Below are 13,080 nucleotides of genomic sequence, written 5' to 3'. Positions count from 1 at the left end.
AGTGCCGTGGCATCAGCCTAGCTCACAGCAACCTCAAACTCCTGGGCTTAAGCGATCCTACTGCCTCAGCCTCCCGAGTAGCTGGGACTACAGGCATGTGCCACCATGCCTGGCTAATTTTTTTTTTTCTATATATACATTTTTAGTTGGCCAGATAATTTCTATTTTTAGTAGAGATGGGGTCTCGCTCTTGCTCAGGCTGGTCTCGAACTCCTGACCTCGAGCGATCCACCCGCCTCGGCCTCCCAGAGTGCTAGGATTACAGGTGTGAGCCACCGCGCCCGGCCTAAGTTATATTATCTTAACCAAAACTGTGGATTACAAACTCTATCAGATAGTAAAATATAAAAACAATTGATGACACAATTTGAATACTGAATTCTACTCTGAAAGGGATCCCAAAGCTGTAAGGAAAGAAATACTTTTTTTTTTTTGGACAATATAGGTATTTATGCTTTTCCCTCAACTCTTTTTTAAGCTAGTTACTATAAATGATCAATTTTTAGTTTGATTATATAATGGATTCCACAAACTTTGAGCAATTTGATCATCTGACCTGCCCAAAGCAACCAATGCAAACTTGACTTCCTTGTATTTACTAGATTATACAGCTTGTATTCATCAGGTTAAAGTAACAAAAAGCTAAATAGTCCCAAAGTGCACTGAATGAAGGGTCCTCCTCACCCTATAGACTCGATAAAATCTTGTCAGAAACTGATAAAGAAAAATGCATCCCATAAAATATCCTATCCAAATTACTGTGTCATTTCTGATAGCTCTTGAAACTCTACTGTGGTACCAGGTATAACCTATAAATTAACTTTTAGGCTTCAGATTTAGTGATTTTCATAATTTTCATTTTCATAACATATTCATTCATTTATTTTAAAGTCAAAGATACATTTTCAAAGAGGTACTAAAAATAGACATCTTGTAGTTAGTAAAAAAATTTAGTATTTTGAGCAGTTACTAAGTATGTCCTTTCTGAAAACCAGTCAATTAAAGTATACTTATTCTTTTTTTCCTTGAAAATACTAAGTTTATTGCTAAGCAGTGATATTTATATGAGCAAATTATGTGGCAATTCCTGAAGAGATTAAATAATTTTCAAATGCCTTGGAAATAATTCTTTCAACTACATTCTCTCAGGAGAAAGAGTTTCATTTCATTCTCAATATGTAAGCTATCTGTAAGTAAATTATAATAAATTGCCATAGGGAAAAAACAGAAATAAAGTACCATACCAGCTACAGCATGTGCCAGTGATGGCTAAGATAACTGGTTCATATGTGTATATATTACTTTTTTAATTTCCCAATTATATACCTAATTTAACCTAAGGAAGCCTATAAAGATTAAGTATATAACATAGATCTTACAACTATAATTCAACTCATGGCACATAATAGTAAAAAAGGTGACAGTATAAGTATCATTTTAGAAACTGCTAAAAACTTGCATTATAATAAAATTCAAACAGTGGATATACTTTAAGAATTCCTGAGAAAAAACAGAATATTTTAAACACAGTACTTATGAACTGAGTATGGTATGTTTCACAAAAGTAAAATAAAACTCCAAACACCATTACTACTTCTACATAAACCTTCAAAAACACATCAGTAAAACTCTTCTATTATTTGAGAATGTGATAATATTTTTAAATATGTGAACTGGCTAAAGAACCCTGGGAGAGGAGACCTTATGAGGTTCATTGAACCAAGAATTGTTTAAAAAGGAATGTTATATTACAAATGAATTTAAGATCAGGAGTCCAGATATCTTTGAAAAATTTCATGTGATTTCAAGACATAAAATATTTCCATAACAAACATCTTGAGTGAGATTCTGTAATAGTCAATCTCATAAATCTGCATATTTACTTTACAGTTCTTTTCAGTCAAAAAATACTTTAGATTCATTATCTATTAACCTCAAACCAAAGGGGTAAAAAAAACAAAAAACCCTAACAAGAAACACCTTACCAAGCAATCTATAATGATAAAGTATATTTATTATCCAAGACATAATTTTAAAAGATGCATTGAACTAATATTTATGATGTTGATGTTCCTTTTCAAGCTCTTTCACTGAAAGGTTACTGATGCTTAATATTTAAAAATCAGTCAATATAGTTTTTTCTTTATAAAAACCAATTTTCATATTGACTTGACCTTTGAAACAGACAAACTCCACCCTTCACACATGCAGTACTCAGAGAATAGGAGGATGCACAACCACTTTCACCAAGTACACTGAGGCATGCATGAAGTACCAACTCCAGGCATGCTTGAAACCCAGAAAGGAGCAGCTCAGCCACTTACAGCAGTGCCAAGTCCATGCTTGAAAGTGCTCTATATGTTCAATTGTAGACAAAAATATTTCACAATTAAAGTAACTAGCCACAAAGTATCAAAAAGTATATACTTTGGTTTATTAAATACAAATTTTAAGCATTTATGAAAAACTATCCAATCTAATAAATGGAATATTTTTACTATTATAAGCCAAAGGCGAAACAAGTATTTTATTTCTGAATTACACATAAACTTGAGGGAGAAAAAAAATTTTTTTTTAAGATGGCTTTGAAAGTAAACCTTGAAAGTACAATGTCCTGGCTTATTATGTTAGCAAAAGTATAGTAATTTTTTTAAATTTTTTTAATACAAACATATCTTATCTACAATCAGATTCATTAAACTTTCCCTTTGGGAACAAAGAGAATGAAATGTTACTTCTATCTATGTTTTAACTCAGTGATACTCAACTGAGGGAGATATCATTCTCTCAGGCATTTTACTTATTTATTTTTAATTTCAACAGATTTACAGGGTACCAGTTTTGTTGTTACATGCATGAATTGTATAATGCTGAAATCAGTGTATCTGTCACCCAAACAGTGCACATTGTACCTGATAGGTAGATTTTTAGCTGTTCATAGTGATTAGTGGTGGAGGGATGTGGCAAAACTGGCATTTCATGAAATGAGGTCCAGAGATGCTAAATATCCTGCAATGTATTAATACAAGGCAGTCCTGCACAATAAAGAACTGTCCTCCAAAAATGCTACACACCCTGTTGAGAAAAACTAAATGTTTCACTGAATAGCTTTATCAATAGTTATTTTTCACCTGCAGCAAAGGATAAAAGAAAATATGGGCAGCATTTTTTTATTTCAATACATCCAAGGCAAATGAAGATGGGGGGTTATTTTCAACTCACCAGGGATGGTCTTAAATAGAATTTGATTAAAAACAGGACAATATACTAAATTATCAATGATTAATGCTCCTTTTATGGGAGGAAAACAGGAAAAAATTATCCAATTTACATATAATTGTAAATATCTATCAATGGATAAACATGGAACTACAGAAAATAACACCTGAGAACCTTCAAAATATGATTGTTCATAATCAGAAGAACAGAATTTTAAAAATCCACAGTCCAAATCTGGTAAGATTTTGCTATCTTTCCATTTAAGGCACCCACATCACAGCTGAAGGTTTTGCAAGTACCTTTTAATGAGTTAACTTATTCTGTCTGATAAGCTTTTGTATCTTGTGAATACCTCTTTTTAAGTGTGTTAATATTTCATTTTGTTTTAAGAGGACTAAAAAGTACAAATATGGTTTCATCACTTTGTAAATGTGCCAGGCTGGACTACAACATAACTACTATTACTTTTAACTTATATGGCATGGTGACAAGTTAATGTATCGAATGCTGTGAAACGGCTAAGAGTATTCAAATAATATATAAAGAGCTTTAATGTGAAAATATTAAATTATATTTTCAGTGGCATTATTCCCAAAGGTGTCTGATCTAAATAAAACGTTTTAGCCTTAGTCTTTCTAAAGGATCTTTCCATCTTCCTCAGTAAGGTCCTTCAAGTCAAGATTGAATATGAAAAATACAAATGTGTATCAATTACTAGATACAAACACCTAGGAGAAATCTTCCTATAACATATATCTAAGTTCAGAACCTTTTTGAAAATTGAGCATCTTTCTTAAAAAGAAAATACACAAAGAAAGAAAAAAATTTCTTAGTAATTTAGCAATACCTTTTGGACTTACATTGGTGATGATTCGATGGAGTGAATTTACCAGCACATAGTGAAATGTAGAAGGTGAATTCTGAGCCAGGCAGATCTACAGAGCAAGGAAAAAACAATAGATTATTTCTATGAGAAAAATATTCACTTAACACAAATGAAGACAAAAAGAACAGCAAAGTTGTTAAAATACAGGATTTTTAAGGTCTTGAAATTAACATCAATATATAATGTTGAGAAATACTGATAAAAGTAAACCAATTCATCTCTCTAGTCTTTTCACATTTATAAAGGATAACAGCATTGGTAAACATAGCTGGATAAAAATCAATGCTCTCACCTTAAAGTGTTGGTTGTTGTGAGGGCTTATACGAAAGCAAGAAACAAGGCAGTCAATCATTAGATCCACATCTGCAGGCTGACTACCTCTTGAGAATGGTTTACTTGGATTAAAAAGTAGGTTCTATAAAAATCCCAATAGAAAACAGAAACTTTAATTAGCCAAGTAGCATTTCTTTACTAATATGTAATAACATCAACACATTACCTACTTAGATGGCAGTAACACTCAGTTGCCAGAAAAGGCACAAAGCACTAATATTGTGGTTCATCAGTCTGACATAATTCTTACTGTACTACACATGATTCCTTTCAGGCACTAATTTCCATATTATTTTAAACCCTCTATATATTTATGCTAATGTAAGAAAAGTGGTTAATTTTGTATTTTCTTCATATTCTCAGTCCATTTAGGCTGATGAACATAGTAATAACAAAAGCAGGTCCTATCAACTTACTATCTATCAAAGAAGACTCAGAACTTAGTATTAGCAATGATCTTTGACATAATACTTAATACTAAAACATTATTTTTCTTTTAATTTTCTTAAAGTTTATAATAGAGAAATAATAAGCATATTACCTTAAGATCAACCACCATGGACTGAACCAGTAGGAAAATGACAGAGTTATCTTCCCAATTGATGTAAGTACTTGCTTTACACAGTTTGACACAGGCAATTGCAGCACTTTCTGTCAGCTGCCTACTTCCTCCATGGCCAGCAAGTGCTTTTCGTAGACTGTCCAGAAACAACTTCTAGAGAATTCAAATATAGCAACTGGATAATATATGAAGTTTCTTCTATTTCAGATTTATCTAATATAATAGCAAATTAACAGCCTCTAAAACTCATACTATAAAGAATAAATAATGTATACTTGTGGTTTTCAATTTCATAATTTAAGCAGTTGTCACCATTTAAATGTTTCTCAAATCCAGAAAAAACAGAATCTGTTCTCCATTTGCTTTAGTGAATTATTAAAGGAACATAAGAAGCAGTCCTTCCCAAACAAGATAGCTGACTTCTCAACTTTGAATTCAGTTAATCATATCCTCTTTTGATATTATATTTAAAGTCTAAATATTATACTGTCTTAGCTATGGTCTATGTCAAACTGTTCCATCCTTTTCTAACACTCCAGGCTTTATTCAACCTTCAGCCTTCTAAATAAAGATATACTCAAGGCTGTTCTGTTGCTCTAAATCCTGTTTCTCAAAAAAATTGCCTATTCTTGTGATCTCAACCCCACTTTACAGCTCACTAACAAATTTCTTCCCTTGGCTTTTCCACTAAATGAAAATCCCACATCTCCACCTACAATGTATTCTCAAATGTAACATGTCAAAAGCTAACTAAACTCACCCAAAACCAGCAGAGTACACACTCTTCTCAAATGCACATGGAACATTCTCTAAAAACAACCATATGTGAGGCCACAAAACAAGTCTTAATGCATTTAAAGAAACTGAAATCATACAAAGTATCTTTTCTGGTTGTAAGAGAATGAAATGTAAAACCAACTGCAGATGGAAACCCAGAAAATTCACAAATATGTAAAAATTAAACAACACAATATTAAATAACCAATAGATCAAAGAAAAAATCACAAAGGAAATTAGAAAATATCTTAAGATAAATGAAAATACCAAAACTTATGGGATGCAACAAAAGCAGCAGGAAGAGGAAAATTTATAGCTATAAACACTTACATTAAAAAATAAGAAAGTTCTCTACTTGAGCTTTCTCGAGTAAAAGAAAAAAAATAATAAAAATGAAAGTTCTCAAATCAATAACCTAACTGCACACACCAAAGAACTAAAAAAAGAAGGGCAAACTAAACCCAAAGCTAGCAGAAGGAAGGAAATAATAAAGATTAGAGCAAAGATAAATAAAGAATAGAAAAACAATGGAGAAAAATCAACAAAACCAGGTGATTCGTTGAAAAGGTCAACAAAATTGACAAAACTTTAACTAGACTGACGAACAACAACAAAAAAAGTGAGAGGATTCAAATTACTAAAGTCAGAAATAAAAATGGTGACATTACTACTGATTTTACAAAAATAAAAAAGATCATAAGACAATACTATGAAAAATTATATGCCAATAAATTGGATAACCTGGACAAAATGGACAAATTCCTACAAAAATACAATGTACTAAAACTGACTCATCAAGAAATAGAAAATCCTAGAACTATAATTAGTACAGAGTTTAGATCAGTAATGAAAAACCTCCAAAGAAAAGCCCAGGGCCAGGATGGCTTCACTGGTGAATTCTACCAAACATTTAAAGAAAAATTACCAACAATCCTCCTCAACACTTTCAAAAATAGAAGAGAAGGGAATTTACCTAACTTGTTCTATGAAGCTAGCCAGCATTACCTAGATACCAAAGCCAGACAAAGACACTACAAGAAAACTATAGAGCAATATCCCTTAGGAATACTAATGAAAAAATCCTCAACAAAAGACAGTAAACCAAATTCAGCAGCATATTAAAAGGATTATACACTGTGACAGTGGGACTTATTCCAGGAGCACAAAATGGTTCAACAACAACAAAAAAATCAATGTAATACACATTAATAGGAAGATGGAAAAACCCCACATGATTATCTCAATTGATGCAGAAAAAATATTTGACAAAATTCAACTCCCTTTTATGATAAAAACATTCAAACTAGGAATACAAGGAAATTTCCTTAACATGACAAAGGCCATATAGTAAAAACCAACAGCTAACAACATACTCAATGATGAAAGACTGAGAGCTTTTCCTCTAAAATCAGGAACAGAATAAGGATACCCACTTTTGTCACTTCTATTCAACACAGTACTGGAAGTTTTAGACAAAGCACTTAGGCAAGAAAAAGATGTAGGACCATCTAAATTAGAAAGAAAGAAGTAAAATAATTATCTCTGTTCACAGATGACATGACCATATATGTAGAAATAGCTAAAGATTATACTACACACACCAAAAAAACTGTTAGAATAAACAAATTTAGCCAAGTTGTAGAACATAAAGATCAACATATAAAAATCAGTTGGATATCCACATACTAGTAATGAACAATTCAAAAAGAAAATTAAGAAATTAATTCCACTTATGATAGCATCAAAAACAAATAAAATATTTAGGGATTAAGGAGGTGAAAGACTTTTACAATAAAAACTACAAATCGCTGCTGAAAGAAACTAAAGAAAACATAAATAAATTGAAATACATTCTACATTCATGGATTGGAAGACTTAACATTGTTAAGGTAACAATACTACCAAAAGCAATCCACAGATTTAATGCAGTCCCTATCAAAATCCCTAACAGCATGTTTCACAGAAATAGAAAAACCCATCCTAAAATTCATATGGAATCTCAAGGGACCCCGAATAGCCAAAACGATTTTGAAAAAGAACAAAGTTGGAGAACTCACACTTTCTTATTTCAAAACTTACTACAAAGCTACAATAACCAAAACAATGTGGTACTAAGCATAAGGACAGATATACAGACTAATGTAACAGAATAGACAGCCTAGAAAGAAACCCTTGCATATATGGCCAAACAATTTTTGACAAGACCATTCAATGGAGAAAGGATAGTCTTTTCAACAAATGATGGTAGGAAAATTGAATGTCCACATGAGAGAATGAAGTTGGACCCTTCCCTTTCACCATATACAAAAATTAATTCAAAGTAGATCAAAGACCTAACTGAACAGCTAAAACTATAAAACTCCTAGAAGAAAACATGAGGGAAAATCTTTACAACACTGGATTTGACGATGATTTCTTGAATATGACAGCAAAAAAATACAGGCAACAAAAGAAAAATAGATAACTTGGACTTCATCAAAATTAAAAAATTTTGTGTAGGAAAGGACACTGCCAATAAGGTGAAACAACAATCCACAAAATGGGAGAAAATATCTGCAAATCATATATCTGATAAGGGATTAATATCCACAATATGTAAAGAACTCCTACAACTAAAAAGTAAAGTTTAAAGCCTTATAGATACTTTACAACTTTTTAAAAACTGAAAATAGATTAAGGCATTACCTCAAGAAATACAATAAAAATAGAAATAAAATGAAAACTAAAATTAATGAAACAGAAAATTTTAAATGCTAGAAAACAAAGTCAAGGTTTGAAACATCAATAAAATATTAAACATGAATGAGGAAAGAGTTGTAAACATGGATATTGAAGATAATTATAAGAGAACTATTATAAGTAAATATAATCTTTATATATTTTAAGTAAAAATAGATATTATATGCAACTCTGGTGCTGATAAAATTGAAAAATATATTTCCTAGCAAAGAACAAACTATCAAAAGTGACTTTTAAAAAGACAGAAATTTTTCAAAAAATTAAAAATAGAATTAGCATATATATGATCCAGCAATTCTACTTTTGGATACACATCTGAAAGAACTGAAAGCACAGTCTCAAAGTTATTCATACACCCATGTTCATAATATCTTTATTCACAATAGCCAAAAGGTGGAAGCAACCCCAACGTTCACTGGCAGATAAATTTGGATAAATAAAATGTTGGTATATACATACAACAGAATATTATTCAGCCTTTAAAAGGAAGAAAATTCTGACATGCTACAACATGAATGAACTTTGAGGACATTATGCTAAGTGAAATAAACCAGTCACAAAAAAGACAAATATTGTATGATTCCACTTATAGGAGGTACCCAGAACAGTCAAATCCATAGAGACAGAAAGTAGAAGGGTGGCTGCCAAGAATCAGGGGTAGGAAAGAGTAGAGACTTGTTTAATGGATATAGTTTCAGTTTTGCATGATAAAAATTCCGGAGATTCGCTGCACAGCAATGTGAATTATACTTAGCACTACTAAACTGTATACTTAAAAATGGTTAAGATGGTAAATTTTATGTTATGTATGTTTTACCACAATCAAAAATTGTAAAGGGAAACAGAAAAACTACACAGATCCATAAGCATAAAACAGCTTTAAAAGGGGATCAATGAGTTATTTTAAATAGACAATAGATATAGAGGCTAGTTCTTGAAACATCCATAAGAAACCAGTATTTGTACCAGTAGTAGTACTTGACTGAGGAGGAAAAGGACAAACTGAAGGTTGGGAGTAAGCAGGAGTCTTACTTTGCCACTGAATGCCCTTCTTAACATACAATGAAAATTTCTATTATGTCAACTCTCTACACTACCATCAATGATAACAAGCAAAAATCAAAGGAAAACTTAAGAGCTTCAAATCCTGATGATTTCATAGGTGATTTCTCTCTAATCAGATAATTTCGATTATTTAAATTATTCCAGGCCATAGAAAAGACTGATAGCTCCCAAACTCATATTATTAATTTAGCATAAATAGAATAACTAGTTAATTTCAACAGTGATAATGCAGATTATGTTATACACATTTTCTAAGAATTGGAAAGCTAAAGCACTAGAAGAAAATGTTTTATTAAGTAGCTACCCAATCCATTTGCCAATAGCCAACCAAATTTACTTTACACACACAAGAACGAATATTCAAAGTACAAATTTCTAAATATAGTTTAGCTCCAAATTCAAAGTAAAAGTTTAACAGAAATTATCTGATTGGATATAACTCAGTTTTAAAACTATCAGAGTTCAGACCCTTTCAGGGTTTTTTGCTTTATTATTCATTTTTTAAAAAATTTTTATGTATTTTTTTAATTGACATAAAATAATTGTACATATTTATGGGGTACACAGTGATGTTTTGATACATATAATGTATAGTAATCAGATCAGGAAAATTAGCATATCCATCATCTCAAACATTTATCATTTGTGTTGGGAACAGTTCAATTCCTAGCTATTTCAAACTATATATTACTGTTAACAATAGTTATTCTACAGTGGTATAAAACACTGGAATTTATTCCTACTATCTAGCTATAATTTTGTATCCTTTAACAAATCTCTCCCTATCTCCCCCTTCCCAACCTCTAGTATCTTCTGTTCTACTTTTTACTCCTGAGATCAACTTTTTTTTAGCTTCCATGTATGAGAATACATAGTGTTTAATTTTCTGTTCCTGGCTTATTTCACTTAACCTGATGTCCTCCAGTTGCATCCATATAGCCACAAATGGCAGGATTTCATTCTTTTTTATGGCTGAATAGATTTCATTGTGTGTGTGTGTGTGTGTGTATATACACACATATATACATTTTCTTTATTCATCTGTTCTTGGATACTTAGTTTGACTCTCTATCTTGGCTGTTGTGAGTAGTACTGCAATAAACATAGGGGTATGGATTTCTCTTCAATATACTGATCTCCATTCCTTTGGATAAATGCCCAATAGTGGGATTGCTGGGTGATATGGTAGTTCTTTTTGCAGTTTTTTGAGGAACCTCCATACTGTTCTCCATAGTGGCTGTACTAGTTTACACTCCCACCAACAGCGTATAAAAGTTCCCTTTTCTCTGCATCCTCACCAGCATTTGTCTTTTTGATGATAGCCATCCTAACTGGGGTAAGAAGATATCTCAATGTGGTTTTGACTTGCATGTCCCTTAAACTTGATGTTGACCACTTTTTCATATATTTCTTGGCCATTTGTCTTATTTTGAGAAATATCTGTTCAGATCATTTGCCCATTTTTTTTTTTTTGAGACAGTCTTGCTCTGTTGCCCGGGCTAGAGTGAGTGCCCTGGTGTCAGCCTAGCTCACAGCAACCTCAAACTCCTGGGCTTAAGCGATCCTACTTCCTCAGCCTCCCGAGTAGCTGGGACTACAGGCATGCGCCACCATGCCCGGCTAATTTTTTCTATATATATTTTAGTTGGCCAGCTAATTTCTTTCTATTTTTTTTAGTAGAGACGGGGTCTCGCTCTTGCTCAGGCTGGTCTTGAACTCCTGACCTTGAGCGATCCACCCGCGTCAGCCTCCCAGAGTGCTAGGATTACAGGCGTGAGCCACCGGGTCTGGCCATTTGCCCATTTTTAATTAGATTATTTTTGCTATTGAGATGCTTGAATTCCTTGTATATTCTGGATATTAATCCCCTGCTGGATTAAGAGTTTGCAAATATTGTCTCCCCTTCTCTAGGCTGTTGTTTCACTCTGTTGATTGCTTCCTTTGCATTACTGTTAATTTTTTTAAAGAAAATTACTTAAATGCTTGACAATAAGGGATTTTAAAACATGGTATATTCAAGCCAGGCATGGTGGCCTGTGCTAGTCCCAGTTACTCCAGAGGATCATCTGAGCCCAGGAGTTCAAGACCATCCTGGGCAACACAGTAAGATTCCATTTCTTAAAAATACATATGATATATTGAATTTGAGAAACATCATATAGCACTTAAAGACAATGACCTAGATGTACAATGGTTCTCACACTTTAGTATGCCTCACAATGACTTGGAGGGCTTGCTGAAAACAGGTTGTTAGCTGTGGGTCTCTGCCCCCAGGGCTTCCGATTCAGCAGGCCTAGATTAGGGACTTAAGAATTTGCCTCTCTAACAAATTTCCAGGTGATGCTGATGCTGCTGATCTAAATATCACACTCTGAGAAACACTGAACTAAATATCTATATCTGTCTGTCTATTCACACCCCCCCAATAAAAATATAAAAGCTACACTGGAAGAATACACATCTAAACCCTGACAGTGGCTGTCCCTGGTGAAGAAGAAGAATTAGTGAAATCAAAGGAGATTTGTAATTAACTGAGAATTTATGCAAATATTACTTGTTCAATTTTTAAAACTATATATAAAAAGAAAAAAGATGAGCAATGTATCAAAATGTTAATAGGAATATGAGAGATTGTTACATTCTTTGTACATTTCAAATATTTTTGCTAAAAAATGAAACTATATCCGAAAGAAACAATTGACTAGAAAAATATTTATATCAGACTAAAAATAAAGAATTACTGCTCCTTATATACAAAAAGTTTCACAAATTAAGAGACTGGCAAGCAACCTAATAGAAAAAGAGGTGACGGAAGTCAACAGACACTTGCAAAAGAAAACATGCAAACGCCCAAGAAACATAAGAAATGATCCTGAACCTTACTAATCGTAAGGGGAATAAAAATTAAAATGAGATATTCTCTTTCTTCTCTATGAATATTTATTTCAGTATTTTAATTAATGCACTCATTTGGAAAATTAACATTTGAGCCATTAATACTTTCTCTTTCTTTTATATCACTTATTAAATGTAAATTATTTTTAATTAGCTTTATTGAGGTATAATTAACATATAATGAGCATCAATGTTGAGTGTACAACTTGATGAACTTTAAGAAGTCACGTAACTACAACTACATTCATGACATAGAACATTTCCATCACCACAAGAAATACCCTAATGGTCCTTTCCAACCAATTTCCTCCCCTAACTCCTAACCCTAGCATCCACTGATCTGCTTTCTGTCCCTGATTTTGTCTTCTCTAGAAGTTCTTTTTTTTTTTTGAGACAGAGTGTCACTTTGTTGCCCTGGCTACAGTGAGTGCCGTGGCATCAGCCTAGCTCACAGCAACCTCAAACTCCTGGGCTTAAGCAATCCTACTGCCTCAGCCTCCCCAGTAGCTGGGACTACAGGCATGCGCCACCATACCCGGCTAATTTTTTTTCTATATATGTTTTAGTTGGCCAGATAATTTCTTTCTATTTTTAGTAGAGACAG

At 32.6% G+C, this 13,080-nt stretch overlaps 1 protein-coding gene across 2 annotated transcripts in view; it reads right to left on the bottom strand.

Annotated features, from left to right (window-relative positions):
* NF1 (neurofibromin 1) overlaps positions 1-13,080 on the bottom strand; it is a 248,794-nt gene that overhangs the window by 165,197 nt on the left and 70,517 nt on the right. For both annotated transcript variants that reach the window (XM_045525424.1, XM_045525425.1), the window contains exons 9-11: positions 4,980-5,153; positions 4,398-4,520; positions 4,080-4,154 (exon numbers count right to left, since the gene is read on the bottom strand). In XM_045525424.1, coding sequence (XP_045381380.1) covers positions 4,080-4,154; positions 4,398-4,520; positions 4,980-5,153 — 372 coding nt within the window. The remainder of the gene's footprint in view (positions 1-4,079; positions 4,155-4,397; positions 4,521-4,979; positions 5,154-13,080) is intronic.

This window comes from Lemur catta, chromosome 15 (assembly GCF_020740605.2).
Source record: "Lemur catta isolate mLemCat1 chromosome 15, mLemCat1.pri, whole genome shotgun sequence".
Taxonomy (NCBI): Eukaryota; Metazoa; Chordata; class Mammalia; order Primates; family Lemuridae; genus Lemur; species Lemur catta.
This window is presented reverse-complemented; position numbering and strand designations above follow the sequence as displayed.